Source organism: Bos taurus, chromosome 8 (genome assembly GCF_002263795.3).
Source record: "Bos taurus isolate L1 Dominette 01449 registration number 42190680 breed Hereford chromosome 8, ARS-UCD2.0, whole genome shotgun sequence".
Lineage (NCBI taxonomy): Eukaryota > Metazoa > Chordata > Mammalia > Artiodactyla > Bovidae > Bos > Bos taurus.
This window is the reverse complement of record NC_037335.1, coordinates 103403342-103430441: the sequence shown is the minus strand read 5'-3', so window position 1 is coordinate 103430441 and position 27100 is coordinate 103403342. Positions and strand designations below refer to the sequence as shown.

At 52.5% G+C, this 27100-nt stretch overlaps 1 protein-coding gene across 3 annotated transcripts in view; it reads right to left on the bottom strand.

Moving 5' to 3' along the window:
* COL27A1 (collagen type XXVII alpha 1 chain) overlaps positions 1 to 27100 on the bottom strand; it is a 153262-nt gene that overhangs the window by 106601 nt on the left and 19561 nt on the right. For all 3 annotated transcript variants that reach the window (XM_059889056.1, NM_001206680.1, XM_059889057.1), the window contains 4 exon segments: positions 23387 to 23440; positions 19205 to 19258; positions 8520 to 8573; positions 6994 to 7047 (listed from right to left, as the gene is read on the bottom strand). In XM_059889056.1, the coding sequence (XP_059745039.1) occupies positions 6994 to 7047; positions 8520 to 8573; positions 19205 to 19258; positions 23387 to 23440 (216 nt within the window).

The window sequence follows — 27100 nt, the reverse complement described above, 5'->3', positions numbered from 1 at the left end:
CCATGGAGAGCTGAGTGGCGCCTCGAGCTCTAAGCTGTGTGACTCAGCCCAGGGGTTGAGCTCTAAGCCTTCTCTGAGCCTCTCTCTGCCATCCTCTGCTGCCTCAGTGCCATAATGGAGCCAGTGCAATAACAGAGCAAGAATTCCAAGAGAAGCGAGAGGGGTCCAGGGAGCCCTGCGCACCACGTGCTCCTTTGGCTTCCTTGCAGCCACAAAGAAGCTAGAAACCAATGCTTTGGCAGACTTGTCAGTGAAATCCCAGGAGGAGATTTCAAGTAAATCTCCTACTCAGGATGCAGTGAAAAGGAAGTGAATGACCACTGGGGACGTGAACAGTGACTCACTCTATGCCTGGCCCCGCATTAAGGCCTAGGTGCACCATCTCATCAACACCTGCGATCATCCCTGAGAGGCAGGAATTACCATGCCCACTTGCCAGATGAAGAAACTGATGCCAGATGAGGAAACTGAAGCTTAGTGAGGTAAAGAGGCCACACAGCAGGCTGCGAAGTCCTATGTCCTAACTGCTGAGACCCGAGCTCACCTGGAAGAGTCACAGGGTCACCAAGGGAAAGACCCTCTTACAGACTCACCTCCCCAGGTCTGAGCTTGTGGGTCACTGTAGCATCATGAACCCACTGTCTGAGTTGGAAGGGACCTAAGCCATCAGTTTCACAGCCTCCTTCATTGGATACAATGAGAAACCGAGGCTCAGACAGGTAAACAGACTCGCCAAAGGCTAGTTGGCAAGTTATGGCCAAGCCCAGACCATTCCCCATGACTCCAGACCCACTGGGCTGGGCTTTGTCCAGAAGGCCACAGTTCGTAGGTCTTTTCCAAACCATGGACCCAGAAGGGCCTTGAACACTGCCACGAACCCGTGTTTCTGTTAGCGGACTGGGAACAGCTGAGATTGAACACAGCCAAGACATGGGGTTGGGGTGGGGGTGGGGGTTCCTATGCTCCCTGGAAAGCACCTTAACGGTGTTTACCAAGCTGGGGCCAGTGAAATAGCTTCAAATGACAGGGCCCCAGGTCTTGGAAGAATCTAAACCATTACCTTCTCCAGGGCCCCAGCAATTACATGGCGGGCGCTGACCGCAAGGTGGACCCACGGGCAGTGATTTCCCCACGGGTGATGGCTGCCTGACCGGGACGAGGGGAGAGCAGAGGCTTCAGGGGAGTTCCAGGGACCACAGAAATCTGCAAGGGGCCTCTGGCTCTCGGCAGGCGGGTCTCTACAGGACCCGTGTTTATAATAGAACTCGGGCTATATTTTGGTTTGGGAGCCAGATTAATCATTGCTTACAATGCACAAGTAAAAACCAGACATCACCTCACTGTTACTGCAGACAGTCTCCCCGTCGGCTGGGATGCTATTTGGGCTTTGGGAAGGGAGGGGAGGGGGGGTCTTGTCCCTTCCTGGGGGTCCTGAGAACCAGCCTAGACCTCTCAGCGGATCCCCCCTTGCACACTGATCTTGAAGGCTCCATATCAGCCTGCACGAGGCCCCAGCTTCTCTTGCAGTAGAATAAAGCTCACCAGACCCACTCAGCATTCCACGAGGCTTCCGGCTAAACTTCTCTACCACCCTGGCAGCTCCCAGGCCACACTGGGCAGCCAGCAGGATGGACAGGCCCTCAATAGAAAGGGTCAGGAGGAAGAAACATCTTTCAAGAGGCGGAGTGAGCCATGACACCATACCCGCCAAGTTCTTGCTCCTCTCTGCACCTCAGTTTCCCTAGCTGGCCTCTCAAAGCACCCTGTTGGCCCCAAAACGATAGGATTCTATGGGATTCTGCAATGTGATGTGTGGCTTGTCCGAAAGCACAGTCCATCCCAGTACAGTCAGGCCTCTGATGCTGAACTCTGCTCAGTGGGTACCTGAAAGAGGTCAGAGCAGGGAGGTAGAGCTTCTGTATGGAGCCTTCATTCATCTGGTTACTCCTTCATTCAAAGGTTTGCTAAGCCCCACCAACGTGGCAGACTCTATCTTAGCACTAAGAACACACAAGTAAACAAAGCAAACTTGCTCCCTACCTTCTAGAACAGGATATGGGCACTAAACACATACGAAGCAGGACAAAGTAGCGCTGACTGCTAGGGGAGTACAGACACCCAAGCAGAGGAGGTGGTGGTGTAAGCTGAGGCTTGAAGGAGGAGCCTCGTTGGAGAGCAGAGGGTCAGCGGAGTTCAGAAACGGAGCCGGAGGGACTTCCCTGGTGGTCTGGTGGCTAAGACTCTGTGCTCCCAAAGCAGGGGGTCCGGATTCAATCCTGGGTTTGGGGAACTAGATCCCACATGCCACAACTAAAGATCCCACATGCCGCAACGATGTGACCAGTAGAGCCATTTAAAATAAATAATTCTTTTAAATAAATAAATGTTCTTAAAAAAAAAAGAAACAGAGTGGGTGTAGGCACCAGAAGATCAGAACAGCTCAGCAACAGGGGGAACCCAAGGAGGTTCTCAGTAGGGGCGCTGTATGGAACGGGGGGTGCTGCTTGGAACTGGGGATGCTGCTTGGAACTGGAGGTGCAGTATGGAACTGGGGGTGCTACATGGAACTGGGGGTGCTATGTCCAGATAGAACTGGCAGTTCTGCAGAAAGGCAGGAGATTGCCTTAAGGTTTGTCAATCACACACCCCCAAAAACATCCCCAGATGACCCCCTCTGCCTGCCCACTTTACTACAGACTCTCAGACAGTGGCCAACGCAGAAGGCATAGGGAGGGGTTATGGGTAGGGTGAGGGTGGCGGGAGGGAGCCAAGAGGAAGTTTCAATTTGGGTACCAACTTTATTCCATCAGTGATGTCTGCCTGGAGCAATGTGTTAAGAAAGAGTCTGAGGCTGAATTAGGCTTGGCAAGAAAGAGCAACTCGTTATGTCTTCCATGGGCAGAGGAGGCAGGGAGGTGTGGGGTGAAAGAGCAGATGTCTGTGTCCAGCGCTGTGCTGAGCCCCACATGAGGAACAAAGAAGAAGAGGTCCTCCTCTGTGAACTTGGTCTAGTCTGACAACTATGCCAAGAATATCAGTGAGTTGCCCGCTAGCCAGAAAATGCAGAGTCCCAAAGAGGCTGAGAAAATGCGCTGGTGTGAGAAGGCAGATACGAATTCTGCCTGGAGGTGCTGGGCAGATACTCTTGGAAAAGATGGCATGTGAGGGTAAAATCGAGACTGATACATCAAGATGAGTAGGGAGGAGAGAGCCTGCCAGGGGAGAGCCCAGCATAAACAAATACAGGGAGGCAGGAAGGCCCAGGGCACATGGGTTGGATGCTTCGAAGGTTTCTATACAGCAGAATTCTTTGGTCTTGGCACCACTGACACCGCAGCTGGATCAGCCTTTGCTGTGGGTGGGGTGTGTGTGCCATACATCACAAGATCTGTAACAGCATCTCTGGCGTCTACTCATTTAAAGCTAGAAGCGCCCCCTCCCAGGGGGTAATGACCAAAAATGCCTCCACTGTGAACTGTTCCCTGGGGGCAGTTGAGAAGCGCTTGCTCTATAGGAGCGAAGGCAGGGGGATTAGACTAGGGACAGCACTGGATTCTGCCCTCCCAAGGAGCAAACAGGGCTCTCCAGCTTTCTGGGCTAGAGGAGGGTGTGTGTGTGTGTGTGAGTCCCTAGTCATGTCTGACTCTTTGTGACCCCATGGACCATAGCCCGCCAGGCTCCTCTGTCCATGGGATTCCCCAGGCAAGAATACTGGAGTGAGTAGCCATTTCCTTCTCCAAGGGATCTTCCCAAACCAGGGGTCAAACCCAGGTCTCCTGCACTGCAAGCAGATTCTTTACCATCTGAGCCACAAGGGAGGGCAGTTAACTGGTAACTAAGCAAGATGACTGATGGGACCAAGTGGGCAAGACCTTCTTCAGTGCTGCTTCTTCACGATCATTCGTTCATTCACGCTGGGTGCTGAGGACATAGCATCTTATTTAACCCTCCGAAACACTGCACAAAGCAACTGAGGCCATTGGCCCAAGCTCACAGAGCAGGAGGGGGACAGAGCTGGGATTCCATCCAGGCGTGTCTGACCTGCCCTTGGGAATCAGCTCAGCAGAGTCCCTTGGCTAGCATCGCAGACAGATGCGGAGAAGGGAGCCTTATTGAAGGTGGGGAGGCTCTTATGTAAGAAACTGTTTCCATCAGCATTGTAGAGAGGGAAAGGGCCTGCAGGTTAGAAGACCTGAGTTCAAATCACAGGTCTGCCATTTAGTGACCCTGGAAGCTCTGTCCACTAGCCCAGTGGCTCTCGGCCTTGGCTGCACGTGATGATCTAGTGCTCTAGTCCACTGAGACCAGCTGAATTGGAACCCCTGTGGAGGTGAAGGACAAACTCCCGCACTGGTTCTCACACACAGAGGGGCTGGGAACCAGGGCTGTAGACTTCACTCTCCGAAAGCCCTCAGTGATCTCATTGGCATTTAACACCTGTGTCAGCAAAGGGCCAGGTACACAGGTACATCTTTGTGCAATGACTGGAAGAGTGAATGAATGAATGAGACCTATTTGGGCCTTAGTTTTCTCAGCTGTAAAATGGGCATAATACTGCTTAACTGCTGGAGGCTATTGTGAGGAAGCGATGTGATGAGGAACAGCAAGCCTTTCTGTCACACTAGTCAATATGAGAAACTCCCAACTCAAAGTCCCTTTCTCCTGCCCACTTTTCTCCATGGCCTTTTTCATCTTCTAACACACCTCGTATTTTTACCATTTTTATTGCCTCCTTCCTCCCACAAGACTGCAAACTCTGAGGATCAGGGATTTTTGTCTCTATTCAGCTCAGAGGCCTGCACACTTCCTGACACACAATAGGCAACCAATCCATCCTGTTGAAGAAATGAATGAATAGGGCTACTGGTGTCACTATGAGGTGACACCAAAATTCAACGTGCTGATGAGCAAAGGGCACACTGGCCTCGCCTCTCAGCCACTGACGTGCTTTCTCGCTCAAGGCTCCCCACATGAGATGATGCAGGCAAACCGCTCAGCAGGATCAGTGCCAAATGGCTACCGTTGTTACCAAAAGATGCTTGTGGGAGGAGCGACTACGGACAAACAGGGATGGTTCCAGGTGAGGTTGCCCACCCCATTGGCCTGCCTCCCTGACCCCCACCACTGGTCAGGGGTCCCTGCCTTGAGACCTGAGCACCACCACTCCCTGTGATTAGGTGACACTGACCTGCCAGACCAAACTCCCCCGTGTTTGCCTCGACAGGAGCCAGAGGGACTCGGTGGAAATGGCTTTGCCAAATCGTTTTCCTACCACACAGAGACTCTTCCTTAATTTAGAAAAGATGTCTCTCCCTGCTCAGGTGAGCTGGTTCCCCTGCGCTGGGGACTCTGGGCCTCCCTGGACATCTGCTAAGAGCAGGAAGGCTAGAACCCCAGGCAGGAGCCAGTCCCGTCTGGTTTTCCATCTTCCACCTCCTCTGCTAGATTCCTACTCCCGTGCCAAGCGAGACCACCACTGGCTGCTTTATGAGCCAGGACTGGAAGAAGACTTTTCCACTCACACCTCATCCATCAGAAACTGCTGGAGCCCAGAGAGGAAGTGAGCGGGGAGAGGGAGTTCCTCTGTGTTCTCTGAGCCAGAAAAGACCACGTTTCCCCAGCTCACAGACAGCCACGCACTCCTGTCTGGGTCTGGCTTCTTCAGATCTGCAGGAGGACCTGTTCTGGCCGAAGAGGCTGGAGGAGAATGGGTCCGGGGGCAGTCATGTTCCATGTCCACCTGTGCCATGGGGACCCTCAGAGCATGGACAGGATGGAGCCAGGAGATGCCACGGCTGCCCAAATGAGAACCAGATGGCCAAGGAAGAGGGCAGCTGTGGCTACAGCTGGGAGCCAGCAAGGATGCTCAAGCTGCGGCCCTCGGCTGATCTATAGACTGAAAACCCATCAGCAATGGGGGGTTTCCCTGCAAAAATAGTAACTGACCCTGACCCTGCACTGTCCTCCCTGTTTCCTGAACACCTACTACACACAGGCCCTGAGCGAGGCTCTGCAGGAAGAGCGACAAACCATTCTTGCATGTCCTGGTTGGTGAGGCTGGTCTGGGGGCTGAAAAGAACGCAGTTTAGAGGGACTTTGAGTCTTCAAGCAGAGTAGAGGCTCTAGACCCAAAAGCTGGGGTTCTAGAAGGGCTTCCTGGAGGGGGCACAAGTATTGTTGAGTCTGAAGGATGGTTCACCCTAGCTGCAAAGCCAGAGAGGAATTCAGGGGCACAGCCAGCCAGAGACCCACCACCTAGGAAAATGGCAGCTCTTCCCCCAAAGAGGTAACACCCCCTGCCTGACTGATGCAGTGATGAGGTCGGGGAGGATGAGAACAGCTCAAAATGCACAGAGAACTCTGCCTCTATAGAGATTTCCCTGCAGTATATGGGAGGGATGATATTAGACCCAGAGAGGTTACTGACTTGCCCCAGGTCACACAGCGAGCAAATGGTGGAGCAGGGAGTGGAGTCCAGATGCAACTGACCCCGGAGCCCACTCGCTCAACTTCCAGGCTGCAGACCTTGCTCGTGGTTTACAGACCCCGAGAGATCAGGGACAGGGGACGGGGTAGGTCATGGTCACTCCAGGTAGAAGGCTGAGGCTCAGGGAGGGGATGTGCAGGTCCCAGGCCACTCAGCTCATGGAAGGTGGAGCCGAACCTATGGGGACTCCTGGCTCTGACAATATTCCTTCCACCACCAAGAGCACCCTCAGGACCTCCCTGGAGCAGCTGGGATGCAAAAGGAAGGACAGGGTTACTTCTTGTCACATCTCACTAACCATGGTGGGGGGACCTGCTCCAAGCCAAGGTGCTCCACGCCCCCGGGTAAGCACAGACCCTCAGAAACCTCTCTCCCCTCTGGCCACCAGCCCACTGCCGAGGATCTGGGCCAGGGCTGGGGAGAGGCAGTACATAGCACTCCTGTCTGAGGACCCCGCTTGCTAGGAAACCCACTGGACAAAGTGAAGCATCAGCACCAAAGTGTACCTTTCGTCCAAGGGGTCCTGGATTCCCAGTGAGCCCGGGCAAGCCCATGTCGCCCTGAAAAAAACACAGAAAACGGGGTGAGATGGGGCAATAGGAGCAGACACTTATTGAAAGTTCGGCCTCCCAGGGCCAGTGGTTTGCAAATAGGATTCACGGAGGCCTAAAGGCCTCAGGGGAGACTCAGGTCCTCTGCACAGGGTGAGGGCAGCCGAGCAGGCATGGGACCCAGCCCCTCCCCACATAATTCAGTCTCTCCATTTGATCTGTTTTCTATGTTGGACTTCGGCAGAAGGAACCATCTGGGGAATGGGTTACACCGCCAAAACTATGTTTGCAAACCACTGCCCTGGAGAACACGCAACCTGTTCCAACTGGCAATCCCTCTCCTACATTCCTGACCCCCTCTCTCCTGCCTGTGCTGGACATGGTGGCCACCCAGTAGGGGGCATTTCTGCCACCACCATGAGACCCAGGAGCAGACAACGCAGGAGCAGGAGAGAAGCCTGGGCCCCTGGAGGTCATCCAGCCCGGGTACGAAGTCTGGTCTACACCTGACCAGTTGCGTGGCCTCCAGCCGCCGCCTCTGGGGCCTCTGTTTCCTCCCAGGCAAGCTAGGCCCAGCTTCCTGGGCTATAAGCTTATGAGGATCCAATGGGGGTGCATGTGGATGTATATACACAGGAAGCGCTTGCTGAGTGAGCAAACTTCTCATGAAGATGTGAAGGAATGAGCCTCCTGTGTCTCAGAGAAATCAACAGGAGCCGCCACCTCTAAGTCTCCATGCACCAGAGGCTGGGCTGAGAAGCAGAGTTCTTCCGGTCAGGAGGGCTTTGGGGTTGTGTCCAGAAGGAAACCAGACTCAAGGACTCCTTCCAGAGGATGGATGTCCGGGACCCTGGGCGATCTTACTTAGAGTTCTGGGTTCCCCTGCTCTGGCCTGACTTGCACTCCCTCCAGGCCCCTTGCCTAACTTACAGGGTGGATGCTTCAGGGGCAATGAAGTCCTTGGGCCTAACTCTTCTCTCTTCCATGGGAGAAGTTCTGGTCTCAGCCCTTCAGAGTCAGGCAGCCCTGCCTCCCCAGCCCATTCCCTTCTACGTCCTGAAAATCCATTGATCCGTGTGTTGAACTAACCACCTTGGAGGGGTCTTCGAATGTCTGCTGGAAGCTTCCTGGGCGTGTGCCACCAAGAAGCTTCTGGATGCCAAGGGCCACCTCGCAGGCCCTGCAGAAAACCCACTCAGAGCATCAGGCCAAAGGACATTCACCAAAGGAATGTCCACAGGTCACATTTTTTTGTCAGTTTTATTGGCTGCACATAGGAAGAAGGCAGCAGGGATAGCTTTGGGTTTGGTGCAGGGAGAGCTGAAGGGCTTCAAAGAGAACAGACCACGTCCTTTTCTACATCCTGCCTCCAGCCTTTTGTTACGCAGAGGCCTCTGTCAGGAGGTCCATGCCACGGCATGGCGGTTTCCCTACCATCCACTCCTCCGCTTCCCTGAGCGCTGGGGTCCCTGGAAACCTACCTTTGCCCCATCGTGGGCCTTTCCTGGTGAGAGCCCGGGGTCCCCTTTCTGTCCCTGAAACAGAAACAATTCCACTTTGGCCGCCACGTCTTCTAAAGAGGGTTTCTCCCCACCAACTCTGCTCAAATCCCTGTCCTCTGCTTAAATGCCCTCCCCTTCCACCCCACTCACATTCCTCCATGGGGTCCTCTTCAATCCCATCACTCCCCTGCTCCAGCAACCCTCCATAGCTGCCCACCACCCTACTGACAAAGTCCGAACTCCCCCCTGGGTGTCCCAAGTCTTCCATCATCTGGTCCCACCCACCCTATTCAGAACTCTGCTCTCCTCCTACCAGCCCAGCTCAAAGACGGGGCCCTTCTGCCCCATCCCAGACTACAGTCCTTCTTTCCCCGGGACTTGCACATTCCTGCTGCTGGGTCCTTATGCAGGTAGTCACCCCAAGTAGAAAACCACTCCCCCCACAATCATCATTAGCCAAACCAGAAACATTCTCAAGATGCAGCTTGACTGCATCCTCCCCCACCAATCTGTAGATCCCTGGGCCCACTGTATAGGTGATGTGCTCCCCCAGGGCTCTCAGAGACCTTCTAAGAGACACATCCTGAAGTTAAGCTTGATTCTTTCTGCTTTTCCTAGCCCCTGATGCTCACCTCACCGTCTCAAATTACCTAGAGCCAGTGCACTAACAGCCACTTAATCTATGTACAGCCCTTCACAGTTTGCAATATCCCTCAACCCACCAGGTTCCCAGAATAGCCAGATGAAGTGGACAAAGGAAGTGCTATTACCCCATAACACATTCAGGGAAACTGAGGCCTGGAGAAGGAAAAGGACAGCCCAGGAACCCAAGCTGAGGCACTGGCAGAGCTAAGACTAGGACCCTGAATTTGTGACTCCCATAACAGAGGCCTGGGACCCAACAAGTTAGAATAGGCGGGAATAGCAGAGACACTGACAAGTAGTATGTCCCCAGTCAGACCAGCATCCCTAGTCCCACGCACAGGGAGCATCCCCATCACAAGGATCCTGGCTTCTATGAGCATGTGCTCAGGGAAGGACCTACCAGCTGTGTCTCTTATAGCTAAAGAGAGCTCTGGCCTGATTAAATTACTCAGCAGACAGTCCTTTGAGAAGTCAGTCTCCTGATCTGTCCCTTAGCCTCACTCCCCAGCTCACTCCCCAATCTGAGTCCTGAGTCAGAAGTCCTGGGTTAAGCCACAGATGCACAGTAGGGTCTTAAGCAAGTGACTTCACTTCTCTGAGCTTGTTTCCTCACCTTTAAAATGTGGGCTGCACAGCACACACACACACACACACACATACACACACACAGGCATGTGCACAGACGCATGGATGCATGTTCACACACACACACATGCACACACACATGTGTGCACACACGCACACACGTGCGCACACATGCACACGCGCGCACACACATGCACACGCGCACACACATGCACACACGCACATGTGTGCACACACGTGCGCACACGCGCGCACACATGTGCGCACACGCGCGCACACATGCACACACGCATGTGCATGCACACATGCACACACACGCACGCACGTGCACACACGCGCACGCGCACACACGCACACACACATGCGCACACACGCACACATGTGCACACACGTGCACACATGCACACACGCATGTGCATGCACACACACGCACACACACACGCACGCGCACATGCACGCGCACACACACATGCACACACACACACAGGGGTGCAGGCACACATGGCCGCCTGGCATCCAGGTTTCTTGGCAAGGAGCCAGTGAGATGTTACACGTGGGGAGGGTGGAATGGCCAACTTTAATTAGTTCCCATTTGATTCTTTTCTGTGTCAGGACACAGATCTTCCAAATCCTGACTCAGTCACTGCATGAGAAATCACTGCATTCCAAACCTTAAGACAGAGAGGGTGCCCTTTCGCTGCCCACCTACCACGTGCCCAACACTGTGCCAGGCCCACTCAATGCAGCACCTCGCCAGCCCTCTTACACACACATGTGGCAACACAGGACCAAGCCCCAGATTCAGAGGGGCTGAGTCATAGTCCAGGGTGGCATGCAGGTAAGAGGCCATGTCTCACTAGGTCTGACTAGGTCCTGGGTCAATCTGACTCCAGAGCCCTCACGTACAAATGGGAAGCCTAGATGCCTCTCCCACATGCCCTCCAGCTGCCCCAGGCTGCAGGGCAGTCCCTCCTTGCTAGAACCCCAACTCTCTGTCCACCTGGGTCCATCCAGGTCACTGCTGAGGGCCTCACCTCTAGGATCAACAGCCTCATGCTGCAGCAGCCCCTTGTTGACACTCTCCCAGCCTCGGCGTTCACAAGCCCAGCTCCAATGCCTTTTATGTCCATGTGCAAGGCCAGGCCCAGGGCCACCCAGGATTCCAGTGGCCAAAAAAGGATAGCAGCTTCTACCCACCCCGCCCTTGCCCACCTCGCTCTGCAGCCAATAGAGGAGCTGGGCTTAAAATGCTCTCATGGGGGGGCCTTTGTGCATCCTGTCCTGTCATCTTACAAAGGGGGAAACTGAGACCCGAAGGGATGCCAGACTGGTTCCTTTGCCCAGAGGCCATATCCGGGGGCATTTTAGTTTCAATGGACTGCTCTCTGCACTCTCAGCAGCCAGCACCGTGTTTGGGACTTAATCCCTGCCCAAGAACAACAAAAGAACACTGAAATTTATTGAACATTTACACATCCTACAGTGTACACTGAGAATACCATGGTGGGGATCAAGACACAAGTCGTGCCTGTGGGGACCTCTCGAGGGAGAAACCAAAGACTGGTAATGCTGAATGCTCTAGCATTTTCTAGTGCTCTTCTAAGTCTTCAGCGCATAAATCTAAAAGGGAGCCATGATCACTATCCCCATTTCACAGATGAGGAAACTGAGGCACAGAGAGGGTAAATAATTTGTCCAAGATCCTATAATTCATAAGTGGGATTTTGATTCAGGAAGTCTGCTTCCAGAGCCCAAGCTCTTTACATTTCAATACACCACAGATGAACAACTATGACCAGTGATACGTGGAGTACAGGAGGGAGCTGGGAGAACTTGACCCAGACTGAGAGTCAGTCAGCCAAGCTAAGGCTGGAGGAAGACAAGAAGGGAAGCAGATGCAGTGTGGGCTCCACGGATGCTCAAGGCACCCGTGCTCAGCTGAAGGTGTGACTTCTGGGATGCAGAAAGTTATCCATCTTCCCAGCCAGACTCCTGCAAATTCTCTAGTAAGAGATATAAAGAATAATAAAGTCTAATTAATTGTTTACACCTCAGTGAGGTTGAGGACGTGGGTGCCAGACCCAGCTCTCCAGCCAATGAGCCGGTGTGATCTTGGACAAGTCCCTTTCCCTCTGTATGGAATAGCAGACTCTAGTTAACAGAGCCTTGAGGAGCTAGAAGATGGTTAGGAAGGTATATACTAAGCCAGAAGTGCTACTAACAGAGAGGGAATGGAAACTATGAGCTGCTTTCTTGCAGGTGAAGTTGGGAAGTGGAAAGAACAGAAGGCTTTGGTTACACGAGGCCTCACGAAGGGCTGAGACAAAGAAGGAGCGAACCAAGGACCGGAAAATTCTGGGCCAGAAATCCCCTGTGCAAGTCATCTTTTGCAAGATACACGATCCTGAGTACGTAGCACAGGGCCCGGCCCCGAGGAGGCATCAGAAAAATATTTCCCAAGTGAGAAAATAAATCAGTGGAGTCTCAAGAGACAACTCTAGGGCTAGGATTGGGTCGGATCTGGCCCCAGCTCTGGAAGGTCCTCTGAAGGTTCACTGGGTCTCTGGCCATCATTACTACTGTTTCATGTGTGTATAAGTTCTGGCCACAGCAATAAGGCAGGAAAAACAAATAAGACTACTAACCTTTGAGGAAAAGGAGGCAAAAATATGTCCTTTTTTGCAAACAATATGAGTGCCTGTCTAAAAATTCAGGAGAACTAAGTGAAATACTGTTAGAACCAATAAAATAATTCAGCAAAGGGCATGGTTGTAAAATAAACATCAGAAGTACAAATATACAAAGTCAATAGTTCTTTTTCAATAGCTGAAAGCCAGCTAGAAAATATAATGGGGAAAATATTCCATTCATAACAGCAACAAAAATATAAAATTTCTAAGCACAAACTTAGTAAGAAATGTGCCAGGTTTATGCAATAAAAACTATAGAGGTTTATTATGAGACGTTTTAAAAACTCAACCAAATGGGAAGATATGCCATGGTTTTAGATGGAAAAAGTTAATATTTTAAAGATGGTAATTCTTCACAAATAAACACATTTAATACAATTCCAAGAAAAACCCCAAGAGAGGTTTTTTCCTAAGGAAATTATTAAGATGGGCATAAAGTTCATCTGACAGATTAAATAGCCAGAACATTATAAGTGGAGCAGGGAGACACATAGTATAAAGATAATAACTGTCATAAAATAGTACTTTACTAGGCTAAAAATATACAAACATAGCAATGAAACATATTTGAATGGCCTAAAATAGACCCTGGTCTGTCATGTAATAGTGGAGGAAAAGTCATTTAATAAATGATCAACTACTGCAGGGAAAATAAAGCTATACCCATACCTACTTCCATGAATTTTAATTCCAGATGGTTTAAAATTTTGAGTACAAATGACATTATAAAATGAAATACCAGTGAATACCTCTCTGGTCTTAGTATGGGAAAAAAATGTCTAAGGACAAAAGTAAAGAATCATACATTTTACATATGGTAGTGTTAGTCACTCAGTTGTGTCCGACTCTTTGTGACCCCATGGACTGTAGCCCGCCAGGCTCCTCTGTCCATGGAATTCCCCAGGTAAGAATAGTGGAGTAGGTTGCTATTCCCTTCTCCAGAGGATCTTCCCAACCCAGGGATCAAACCCCAGTCCACCTCATTTCAGGCAGATTCTTTACCTGAGCCACCAGGGAAGCCTCTACTTACGGTAGAGTGCTCTCCAAATTAGGGCTTTCCTGAAGGCTCAGATTCTGACATATTGTAAAAGTTCCTAATAAATGTCAGTTATTGTTGGTTCAAAAAAAATAGGTACCACTCTCATTTGTGAAAATCATCATGAATACTCTCAATAGGCAAACGATAAACTCAAAAATAATTTGTAAGATACATGCAGCCTTAATAAGCCTTCATATATAAACACAAATGATGTTTACAAATCAATAACAAAAGACAACATCCCAATCCCTAAAATAAACAAAATCATAAATGGTGAAATGCAAATAGAAAGCAAATGTAAGAAAATTATTCACAGATTATCAGTGCAGTGTATTGGAAGCAATAATGAATTATCTTTTTCAAATATCCTCTTCTAATGCTAGCAGTGGCATAGATTGGTTCAGTCTTTCTACAAGGCAATTGTTAATAAAATAACAGCTAAGCACTATATGGCACTTATGTACAGGCATATTTTAAATTATTCATATATATGTAGTATGCATGTATATATATGTATATACATGTGTGTGTGTATATATTATACATATGTAACATATATATGGAGAAGGCAATGGCACCCCACTCCAGTACTCTTGCCTGGAAAATCCCATGGACAGATGGCCTGGTGGGCTGCAGTCCATGGGGTCGCAAAGAGTTGGACACGACTGAGCGACTTCGCTTTCACTTTTCACTTTCATGCATTGGGGAAGGAAATGGCAACCCACTCCAGTGTTCTTGCCTGGAGAATCCCAGGGATGGCGGAGCCTGGTGGGCTGCCGTCTATGGGGTCGCACAGAGTCGGACACGACTGAAGCGCCTTAGCAGCAGCAGCAGCAACGTATATATATGTATACACATATATAGCTTAATCTTCAGAGCTAAAGGGTTATGGAGCTAATGGATTTAGGGCTAAAACTATGTGCTTTGGAGTCAGACAGCAGAAGATTCAAATCTTGTCCCTGATACTTATCAGAGATAAGCTAGTTACTTAGATATTTTAGACCTTAGTTTTCCCATCTGCAAATGGGGGTAATAACATCCACCCTGCAAAGTATGTCGGGTTCTTGGTCAGTCCTTGACACACAGGATGTTAAAACGCAGTCAGTGCCTATGGATGGACAGAGCCACAGCAGGAGGCCTGCTTTCTTCTTGATACTTTCTAGACTTTTCCACCGGAGAAGGCAATGACAACCCAATCCAGTACTCTTGCCTGGAGAATCCCATGGACGGAGGAGCCTGGTAGGCTACAGTCCGTGGGGTCGCAAAGAGTCGGACACAACTGAGCAACTTCACTTTCACTTTTCACTTTCATGCATTGGAGAAGGAAATGGCAACCCACTCCAGTATTCTTGCCTGAAGAACCCCAGGGACAGAGGAGCCTGGTGGGCTGCCGTCTATGGGGTCGCACAGAGTCAGACATGACTGACGCGACTTAGCAGCAGCAGCAGCAGACTTTTCCACATTTCCCTTAAAGAGTATGTCCTACTTCAGTCACTGTAGAAAGGGAAAGGGGAGGCTGGGGTCTGATGCCCGAGACTTCTGTGAGGAGTCACTCGGATCACTAAGCATGGATCCTCTTGCCCGCCTATCCTCCCCAGATGCCCAAGGGCTCACAGTAATCCTGAGTATTTCACTGCAAACCAAGCAGGGCAGAGGAGGGAAGGGCAGCCAGCTGCCAAGGAGAAAAGGGCCAGGTGCCTCATCATCCAGCACAGGCACAGCTGGAGCCCTGTCCACCTCAGACCCAGAGCTTCTCACCTGACCTGGGCCCTGCATCCCATCTGATTTCACCTGGCATAGAATCAGCATCCCCAGGGGCAGCTCCAGGCTGGCCACCCTTCAACTTGATGGCCACGGACCCGGCTTCCGCAACCGCCTGAGTGGCCTTTGCAAAACGATACACCTGATTGTGTCCCATCTGCTGAAAACCTCACACCTTCCCACTGCTCTTTGTATGAAGTCTAAAAGTCTTAGCACACCCAGCAGGCCTGCTGCCCTCCCCAACCTCTTCTCACCCCTTGGCCTGGTGGTCTGCTGCCCTTCAGACTTGATTCAGCCTTCCCACCCTCCAGGAAGGCAGGCCTTACCTCCCAGACCAGATCACTTGCCATCCTGTGGGGACTGAGCACCCAGTGTCTCTCATGTGGAGCCCTTTGCATGGTATGGTCAGCTGGCTTCCACAAGAGCAGGGACTGTCCCTGTCTGTGCCCCCTTGTAGGCTGGGCACCTTGCACCTGTTGACAGCTGACCACCCACCACAGGCCACCACTGCTCTTAATTCAGTTATACCTCATGACAACCAGGGATGCCGGGAGGACAGCTACTATTGTTATCCCATTTTCCAGATGAGCAAACTAAGGCATGGGAAATTCAGATAATTTGCTCAGAGCCACAGAACTAGAAGTTATTACTAACAGACCTGGAATGTGAACTTCCACCATCTGGCTCCAGAGTCTGTGCTCTTAACCACTGCGCTTTCCTGCATGACAACTGTGGTTGCTGGACACATAACTCAACACTTGGTCTCCAAGGTCAGCTAATACCATCCACCCGTGGTTCTGGCTCCTCTGCTTCAGTCTCAAAGTCCTTGATCTTGACTCTGTGGGAATTGGCAAACTCTCTTCTTGATGGGTTTGAATGTGGAATGTATGGATACATGGTACATAGGGAAAGCCCTGGCTCTGGAGCGGGCAGAAGGGACTGAAGGGTGACTCTGGCCTGAACCATCTGTACAGCCCTGTTAAGTGTCTTCCAGCCAGCAAACCCAAGGACCTGAAATTCAGCCCCGCCACTGCTGGTCACTGCATGTGATCCCATCAAGTCATGGACCCTTTGGGTCTCTGCTCCCCTGACCTCAAGAGGGATGAAATTCCTTATCTTTGCTCTGTCTCCCCTTCTTGATTTCTCAATCCACCAGTCTCTCCCATCCTTAGTCTGGCAGGGGGATCTTTAACCCACAAGGTCATAAGCTCCCAAGAGCTCAATAAATACGGTACAGAAGTGACCCCACTGTGACCCATCCAGATGATGGGCGGGCTCCCTGCCACTAGGCAGGCCCTGCCTGTTGGGCTGATTTTTCCATCAACAGCGCATAGTAAGTGCTTGATAAATGTTTGCCCATCGAATGGAAATGAACGGATGGGTGGCCCCAGAGGCAGCTCTAGAAGTCGACACTGTTCGGAAAAGGAAGAGCCAGCACCGGGCCTGGAGGGAGCCAGCCCTAGAGTCCCACCAGGTCAACAGCCAGACCCAGAAAGGATCTGGTAAACAGCAAGGACCCTCTCCCCAGAATCACACCCATTCCTGCAGATCCACAACATTCTCTTCCAATCTCAGGAATTCTGTCCCAGAAGAGCCTTTCTTTAACCCCATCTTGGCCAAACCACAGATGAACACCAGCCCAGGGCGAAAGTCCAGCAGCCTGGGGCCTTCAGTTCAACTGTACTGCCCTGGATCCACTTGGGCTCACCTCTTAGACTCCCAGTCAAGTGTCCAGGAAAAGGGCATGACTTTTCCCCAGGGCATTTTAATGCAACTTCTACTGGGAGAAAACTCCCATTCCAGTATATTTTCTGGAACCCGCTCCCTTATTTGTTTATACAGAAGCAAGCTGGAAACTTGTCCATGAGGCCCTGAGTCACAGGTTCGGGCTCTGTATTCCTGTGTTCCGCAGGAGAGCTCATCTGCCAGGTCTGAGCCTCCCTCACCATACTCAGAACAGCTCCTCAAAATGGCAGGAAAAGCGGCTGCTAGGTTCTCCTCCTGTTTCCCTACATCTGCTAGCAGGATGAGGGGTGGGCTGCAGGCCAGACTGGGGCCGGTGTGGACAGGTGAGAAGCTGATGGAGCATCTGCTACCATAGGAGCAGGGGGTCAAGTCTGGGAGTGGTGGGGGAGTGGGGGAAAGACCAGACAGTCTCAGAGCAGGCCAAGAAAGGCGTGTTCTTGAGCAAGCCTGGCAATCAAAACAGTGGCTAATCCTCAGCATCTATCTACCCAGGCCTGGGCGACCAGAAGCCTCTGCAAAGCAGAAGTTTCCCAAGGAGAACTCAGACCCTCGGCCTGACTCATGGGGGCAGGTCCCACTGCCCTTGCCTAGGCAGGGTCTCAATCATCTGCCTGAGTCTCAGTTTCTCCATCTATAAATGGGTGCAGTAACCCCACCATCTCATTCGGTGTTTGTGGAGATCAAATGAGGCTACGTGAAGTGCATGCAGAGCGTCTAGCACAGAGCAAGGGTTCAATATACAGTGCTTGGCATGATCGGTGTTTGCTTTGTTAAAACCCAGAGCACCTCCAGGCAGCTGCTGGCCCAAGGCCTCTGGGCTTACTTTCCAAGAAAGGACCCCAGCTCAGTCCTGGCCGAAGTCACATACCCACAGAGGCAGAGGCGAGCGCTCCTGCAGCTCTGTGTGAGGGCTCTGCGCCAGCACTCTGGTACCATACTGTCATACATCCAGGGCTACCTGTGTACATTTGTCCCAAAAAGAGCTCCAGGAGTCAGAACTAGCTTATGGAGGATGCTCAGCTGACAATCACAGCACAAGCTGGGGCCAGTTGGCTAATGGTTTTCCTCAAGCTGCAGGACCTTTTTAACAGGTTAGCAAAGGACCCTGAGCCTGGGCCAGCCAAAGCCCAGGGATGCTCTTCATCTGGTTACCCCACAGCTGAAAGCCAGGCAGACCCTCTGCCTTTCCCAACCTGCCCTGTGCTCTTCTCGGCACAATTGCTGTGCTCTCAGCTCCCCTGACCCCTCCTCCTATTTCTCCAGCCATCACTTGAGGCTACCCCTTATAACCTTAATATTGCTGGCCCCGTACTCATCCTGGGGCTTCTCACTCCACGCACCACCCTGGACAGCTCTGTTCTCTCCCGGCGCCCCAGAGCTGGAGCCTCCACAGTCATCAGAGCACCAGTCACCTGGGTTTCTGGTCTCATCTGCAGTCCAGAGGTGGCATGTCTGTGCTGGCCACCCCCTAGGGCTCCATCTCCAACTCAGAGCTCCCCTGAGTTTCAGGATGTCCACGAATCTCTCTGCCTGGCTGGGCTACAGATTCCCAAATGTAACATTCCTTCCTCTGGTTCCCTGGTTTGGCCACTGAGGCTAAAGAGAGAATCCCCATCTCTCTCCTCTTGTCCATCCCTGAGTCCTCTCCATCTCCCCTCCACATCGCCGAGGCACCCATTCCCTTCCTCCTGCACCCCACGCTGGCCTGTATCACCCCCAGGTCTCCCTGCCTCTACTCTGGTCCCCAGCCCCCCAGCCCGCCTTCCACACGGCATCCAGGGATTTTTCTCAAACATGATCTTTCCACATCCCTCCCCAGCTCAAAACTTGACCTGCCTCCCCAGGGTGTGTCCTGTGACCCAGTAACACGCTGAGGCTGGATCTCCAAGGCCCTCCCCTGTTTAGCAGCAGATGATCTTTCTTCCCACCCGCTTTGAGGACCCTAGGTTCCTTCTCACCCCAGCCCCTCCCCACCAGTTGCTAAACTCCGAACTCCTCACTGCATCTCCAGCCCAGTATGGGGCCTGGCACCTGGGAGACCTTCTGGGAGTGCTGGTGGCCTAGACACGGATCCTCCACGGAGACTCTGAGGCCTTCCTGCCAGGATCCCCTAAGGAAGGAAGCCTCCCCCAGTGCGGGGCCCAAACCCCAGCTTCCACCCCATGGCTGTATCTCCAGACCCCACGGCATATACTCACTTTGGCTCCAGGGGGGCCAGGAAGGCCTGGATTTCCATAAGGCCCAGGAGGACCCTGAAAGGCAAAAGAGAAAAAGAGATGAGGGGAAAAGAGGAGCATCCCACTTCCTAAAGCAAGGCCTGGCACTTCCACCCGCCCGCTGGGTCTTCTCCACTAGCAGAGTCTCAGCAGTATGGCCACAGCAGCTGCTTGCAGAAAGGCTCTCTTGATGCCTGGCCCTGTGCTCAGCTCTTTCTGTGCATCACCTCATTCTATCTTTTTAACCCACAAAATAGGTGCTACCATGATTCCCATTTTCAAGACAAGGAAGCTGCCATCCAGAGAGTTTTACAACTTTCCCAGGTCACATGGCTGCTAAGGGACAAACCTCAGATGTGCAGCTTCCAAGCACAAGCCCTTGAATTGGATCACCTCTCCATACTCTCTGCACCTGGCCCCACCAGCCCCTCCCACACTTGCTTCCTTCGACTCAGAGCACACTCAGCTACTGGCTGCCCTGCCCCACGCCTGGTACTTCCTCCTCACATTGCCTATGCCCTGCTGTTCCATCATCTGGAATGCCTTTCCTATCCATCACCTCCAGATGAAATCCAACCCATCCTTCAAGACTTGGCTTTAACGCCACTTCCTCCAGGGAACCTTCTGGGACTCCTCCTGCTTAAGGGAAACTCTCCACCCTTCAGACTCCAACTGGACTCTGCACGAGCCTCTGGAGCTGCACGTGCAGTCAAGGGAGTACTCGGCCTCCTCTGAACAAGGGCGTGTCTCTTCTATGGCCACCACGGTAGTCAGAGCTCTCTCCCTTAGATTTCTACATGTTCTGAGCTTACAGAGTCCCTCGGGGACCATGAAACAGCTGGGAAGACTAAACCCAGAGAGTCAAAGGGTCTTCGCCAAGGTCACACAGCAGAGTGGTGGCCAAACAAGGGCTGGAACCTAGTTTGTTGGCTTCAAGTCCAAGGCTTATTCATGGCACTAGATTTTCCCAGGCCATATCTGAACGTCCCTTATAACAGCTGGGGCCTTATGTCCACTTTCTCTGCAAAGGCCCCGGGCTAGCATCCTGCAGCCCAGTAATATAAACAGAGTCCTAAGAGTCAACTACTTTCCGAGAGTCTTTGTCCAATAGGAATAATCTGAGGCACTAAGGGTGGGGACAGGCACCTCAAGGGTGCCCCCTACCACAACAGCCTCCAGACACACTGCCCTCATCCATGGCCCCTCTTGACTAATCTGGCTGTGTATGAATTCGCCTCCTTCCTCTCGCTTCAAGGCCAACTTCCCAGCTGCAGCCTATCACTCTCCGCCCGAGGCACCTCCCTCTTCCTTCATGCCTGAGCTGGGACCCTCCCCTTCCCTGTCCATGTCAAGGAGGAACCGAGTTCAGACGCTCACTCAGCCTAGGGGATTTATAACGGTGTCATGGGTAACCTCCAAAATAATCAGCCCTCCAGCCCCTTCCTGATATTTCACCAGATGCTATATCCTGGCAACTAGATGCAACCTGGTCCCAGCTCTGAGTCTCCCCTCTCCCCAGGCTCAGTCTCCCCATCAATTCCATGAATGACGGGAAACTCATGGTCTCTAAGGAATCTGGAAGACCTCAGAGCTTCACCCCAGTCTGGGCTCCTGGGATCTAAGCTCAGAGCTCAACCTGAATTTGGAAAAGGTTAGACGAAGGATGTTTGAGGAGGGGACGCTTGCATCCAGTACCCCAGAACCAGATGAGGTAGACAAGGTGGACAAGGTCAGGAATGACTACTTCTCCCCAGTTGTGCCCCCAGCTGCCCAAAGGTGGAGGGCTAGAGCACCCGCTACCCCTCAGGGAGGTGGGGGCTTCCTGCTTTCCCACCCCCACCTTCATTCCCCTCTCCAGCCATTGCCTTGCAGAGAAATGAACTGCATAGTTGACTGGGAGCCAAGCAGACTGCTTCTACAAACGCTGCAGCCCAGAAAGCTGAGTGGAGGAAGGCTGAGGGATTCCCCTGGTTGGGCCAGGGAGTACGCAGAGGTGGAGAGGGCCAAGCCACGGAGGCTTGGGGAACCTCAGGTAAGGCCCAGCCCCCTCCCAGAGCCCCAGAGCCATCATCTGTACGGAGGAACTGGGATTGCTTAGTCCCAGCATTGTATTATCTTTGGAATTTTACGATCTATGGAATTTCCCATCTAGAAACAGGGTGATGGGCTCCAGGGAGAGGGGGGAGTCCTCCAAGAGCCTGAAAGGAATGTCAGGAGAGTCATTCCCTCACTTGAAGAACTTCAGAGCTGGGAGGAATCTTGGCTGGAAATGCCTTACCAGGATCCCATGTTTTAAAAATGCAGAAACTGAGCCCCACAATAGGGAAAGGACTTGCCTAAGATCACACAGCTTCTTGAGGGGAAATACTCTTTTTTTCTTTTGTATTGGGGTATAGCCAATTAGCAAACAATGTTGTGACAGTTACCAGTGAATAGTAAAGGAACTCAACCATACATGTACATGCATCCATTCTCTCATGGGAAATGTTCTTGACTCCTAGACTAGAACCCATCAGCAACCATTTGCCCAGCACATTCTGATGCAGGAGACTTTGCTAGGCATCAGGTAAGAAAGAACAATCAATAGGACCTGTCTCTGGCCCAGAGGGGCTCAGCTAAGTAGAAGGGAAAAGCAGCACAACAGGCAGTTTAAGGTCATTGGCTCTGCAGTCAGACTGTCCAGGTTCAATCTGGGCTCTAGCGTTTACTCCATGCTTGGCCTTAGTCAAAGTAACTGCATCTTTCTGCACCTCAGTTTCCTCACCTGTAAAATGGGGATAATGCTGGAACTTATTTTCAGGAAGGCTAGAAAGCTGGGAGGGGATCCTGCATATGCCACCCAGGTGACAGGGTTCAGTGGTCAATGTGAGTTTTCTACCGAGGAATCCGGGCAGTTAACTGCCACAGGAGCTCCAAGAAGAAGGTGATCATCAGAAAAGGAGGGAGCATTTGATCTGAGCCATGGATGGAGGAGGAGTTTGCAAAGGAGGATATGCCGGGTCAGGAGGACAGTCCTACAGAAGCTGGGAGCTCAGGAGGAGTTTAGAGACCCAGACAGATTGCCAGTACCTGGGATGCTAGGTCCTGGGGCCTCATCCTGGTCCCAGGCAACAAGGTCCCTTGGCCAGCAGTGTCCATGATATCTCTGTGGTCCCCAGCTCTGGGCAAGTGCTCCATGGAGACTCCAAAGCCAGGAGGAAATGCCACTTCAGACAGCAGATTCCAGAGTCCTGGGCCCAGGGAGCACAGGGCCAGGTCTGGAGGGAACTAGGGCTCGAGTAATTGCATAACCAGAACCATCCGCTGGGCTCAGAGCTAAAAATATGCCCCAGGCAGCTATCTCTGCCAGGGCCTCGCCAGGCACCCAGCGTGGGAAAGGCTGATTCAGCCTGGGCACAGATGCCAGGCGCCGTGGGTCTGAGCCCCCTTGGGAAAAGGAGAGATTTCTCTCCAAGAGGACCCTCAGGAGTCCCCGCATCATATGGTTAGGAGCTGGGTTCCAGTCCTGGCTCTTCCATTTCTTAGTTATTCGGTTTTCTCATCCCTAAATGAGAGTGATCATACTGGCCCATGGGGGCCTTAGAAGGAGAGGGGATCAAATAAGGCAGCGTTAAGTGACACGCCAGGCATAACAGACCAGAGCTATTAATATTTTCCACTCCGAGGTTCAGGCTAGCTCCTATCAGCCACCAAAGCCCTGCCAAGCCATCCTCCAGACTCTAATTGAACCTCTCAGCATGGGGAGCTCACCCCATCCCTGGGATGGCCCATCTGGTTGCCTCTGGCAGCATCCTACCCCAGGTTGGCCCAGCAGAGATGGGAAGACGGATGCAAGGGTCATGCTCTTCCAAGTCAGCTTTTTTCCCAGCCGAACACCAAAGCCCATCAGCTGAGGGGATGTGATCTGCAGAAACCCCTACTCTACTCCAGGCTGCCCAGGGTGATACCCACAATGGACAGCTGAGACCCTGAAAGAGGTTCTCACTTTCCCATGCCTCGTCTGGACACCCAGTGACCCCTAAAAGCCCCATGTCCACTCCAATGGACTAAGAGGAAAAGGATGCCAGAGAGCATGAGTACATGCAGCAAAGCTGGGGCTCCAGGGACAAAGAGATGCAGGAGACAGAACCAACCAGAACTCAAGCACAGTGTGTGAGCACTTACCCGAGGGCCCCGTGCGCCAGGGGGTCCAGGAAGCCCAGGCAGTCCAGGGGGACCCTGAATAAAAAGCAAGAAGATAGCATCAGTGCCACGTGGCAGAATAGAATGGGATCAGGTAGTCATTCAACAAACTTGTGCAGAGCTCTGGGCATGAAGACCCCATAGCTGAGAAGAGAGGTCCCTTGAGGTCCTAGCCAGAGGAATTCTGCTCTTTGGGGTTTTCCGGTCTTTGCAGCTGTTGTTTCTTGGTCTCTGAAGCTCTCATCTTTCATTACATAGTTAACTCAGGGTATCACCTCCTCCAGGAAGCCTTCTTTGATCCCTTCCCCCAAGTTGGGCCAAGTCCCCTCTATCCCTCTGCTTTAAAGGCCACTGTATTTTATTTGGGGAATTGTCTGCTTAGAAGCCTGCTCTCCCACTAGACCATGGTCTCCTCAAAGGAATTAATGGGATATGAGTCATCTCTCTCTCCCCAAGCCTCAGCCAAATGTTTGAGAAACTAAAACAGCAAAAGACCTCAGAGTTCAGCCAAGTTCTCTGCAGAGCCTGAGCAGAGAAGGGACCTGTCCAAGGTCACACCAGCATCTCTGAGTCACACACAGAGAGTCAGTGTCACTAAAGGATGTACGCAAAGGCTTTCGGGTTCAATTCCCAGTGCTGCCACCTACCAGCTGGGTTTGGGCAGGTTCCTTAACCAGCCTGTGCCTATAAAATCGGGCAATAATACCCTTCTCATCGGATTATGGAGAAGGCAATGGCCACCCACTCCAGTACTCTTGCCTGGAAAATCCCATGGACAGAGGAGCCTGGTAGGCTGCAGTCCATGGGGCCGCTGGGAGTCGGACATGACTGAGTGACTTCACTTTCAACTTTTCACTTTCATGCATTGGAGAAGGAAATGGCAACCCACTCCAGTGTTCTTGCCTGGAGAATCCCAGGCACGGGGGAGCCTGGTGGGCTGCCGGCTCTGGGGTCGCACAGAGTTGGACACGACTGAAGCGACTTAGCAGCAGCAGCATCGGATTATTGCAAAGGTGAAACAAGATGGCGAACATAACACGGCGCCTAGTATGCAACTCTCACTCAAACGTCCCACCTAGTCCAGGGGTCATAGCCGGGTGCAGCCTTCATCATCACCCTCCGAGAGCCTGCATCACCTCCTTCACTTGTCTCCCCAACCTCCACCCTCTGCCCTCTCCAGTCTTCCTCCACACAGCCAGGTTCACCTTCCCAAGGCATCTCCCGGCTCAACACCACTCGGTGGCCCCCCATTTCCCCAATAAGACAGGCCCAATCCTGCCACGTGGCATTCAGGGAGCACCTGCGTGTTCTCAGTTCTCTTCCTTCCCATAGGAAGCGAGGCACCCGAGCAGACTTGCTGAGCCGCAAGCTGACCGTTATTCAAATCCCGGTCTCACTATTGGAGACTTGGCACAGGGCCTTCGGCCTGAGTCTCCGCGGCTGTCCTGCACCACGGCTACTGTCCTGCCTACATCAGAGGCGTAAAGGAGGATTAACTAAGTGCCTGATGTAAAGAACTGAACGCAGAACTTTCAAAGGAAGCCAGGCTTTCGAGGATGTGTGAGGCCTGGGGAATTCATTTGTTTCAAATAACCATCAATGAGATTCCAGGTTTCCTGCCCAGAGTTAGAATCGGTGTTGAAAACCCAGTACGATTTGGCTGGTAATTAATCCAGATCTCACACTGGGCAGCCTCGGCTCACAGTTCTGGTCTGTGAACACCATGTGCTTGCTCGTCCGTGAAAAAAAAATCAGAAGAGAGAGCCAGACAGGCAGATATGGGGACCAAGGCCCCTGGGTCACTGGAAAGAGCCCCAGCTGGAGGGAGGGGGGCTGCTGCGTGACCTCAGGCAAGTCCTGGGCACCTCAAGCCTCCAAGTACCTCTGGCCAAACTGGCAGCCGGCAGCGTTCCTTCCATCCAGAGCCTAGGGGTTGGGTAGACAGTTTCTAGTCTTCTATCTACCACTGCAGGTTTGAGAATCAAGGCCAGCCTACTCTCTGCTTCTCCCTGAGGAGCAGAGGAATGCAGTATAAGACAGGGCCCTGGGGCCACACTGGGCCCCCTCCTACTAGCTAAGTGGCTTTGGCTGAATTCTTTCCAGTTTCCAAGGCTTCACTCCTTCACTGTAAAATGAGGCTGCAAGAGCACCTCGCTGACAGATAATCTATAAAAAGTGCTAATCCTGGTGCCTGGCACACAGTTCATGCCCAGAAAGTTAGTGCTGTTTCTGTTAAGCAAGCTGCTGGAAATTCCCCAGCTCAAAATGTCAAGCCACCTTCCTCAGCATCTGTTTTGGGGGAGAGCAAAAGATTTCCCTTCCTGGAAGGCCCTTCCTCAGCCTTCCTCTTCCAAATGACCCAGAATCAAAGGAAAATGCCAGGGGCTGATGCCAAGCATTCCCGTAGGTATCATTCTCATGACCAAGCCCTTTTCACAGATGAGAAACCAGAGAGAGGCTCAGAGAGGCAGAGTGATTTACTCCAGGCCACACAGCTCACAGAAGCTGGGTTTGACTTCTCCTATCCTGGGGAGCACCACACAATCTTGGCCAGGTGCGTTGTAACCAGGTGTGCAAACCTGGGCAAGTCCCCTCTCCTCTGTAGGCATCTGTGAAATGAACATCCCAGAACCTCCCCGACACTGGGCATCTCCTCAATTTCTGGGTGGTGATGATTTCCTCTTCTAGGTTATTCGGCGGGAGAGAAAAGGTGAGATCACGCCCAGCTTCCAGAGAAGGTGGCCAAGGCCCAGTGGGGTGAGGCTGGGGTAGCGCTCCACTGAGGGACAGTCTCTGCGGGGTGTAGCTCCCTGGTGGACCCTGGGAGGGCCGCTACTGCAGAGGCCTGAACACACCCTCTTGGCAAGTTTCCTGCCCCAGAAACGGGGGCATCCAGCCTGGAGTCTGACCTCATCCCCAACATCTGAGGAGCAGACTCTAAGTGCCAGTCAGGACCCATGGCCCAGCCTGGTGACGTCAGTTACAGCCACACTCCTTGACATGGCAGCCCGGCTGCCCAGCCGCATTCCCAGGTCCCACCCTCCCATACTCAGTGAGGCTGGATGCCCCCTGCCCCTCTCGCTTGATCCAAGACCCTGCCTGCTCCCCATGCAGTGGAAAATTGCTGCCACTTCTTTCCAAGGCCTGAAGCCTGAGCGAGTGACTCTGGGATGATTCACGAGGCCGGGGTGGGATTTTTCCACTCCACGCTGCAAACAACGGGGCCTCTGAGAGGGCCTGGAGCGGAGGGGGAGGGGCGCCAGGGCCGCAGGCCTGTCTGGGGGAGGTGGGCGAGGCCTGGACTCGGGGCTCGTGCAAACAGAGCCATGGACACAACCAAGCAGCCGCTCCAGGCTTTCCCCAAGGGTCCTGGCCCCCAGCAGCCAGGCCTCGGGGAACCCCATCCCATGGAACAAGTCCACCCTTGTGTCCAGCTACAATAGCCCGCCTGCCAAGCCTTGCAGAAGGAAGGAAGTCCTGGCTGGCCTGGCCCCTGGCAGCAAGCAAGAGAGGTTTCGCAGGCCTGGGACCTGGGAGACCCGAGTCCAGTCCTGACTGTGCTGCTAACATCTGGGTGACCCTGAGCAATGCCCTTTCATTCTCAGGACTCTGCTCGGTGCCTGTAGCCAGGTGGGGGGAGGCAGGGGATCTCAAAAGGCTCCTCCATCGCTAACTATCTGAGCTCAAGATTATTCC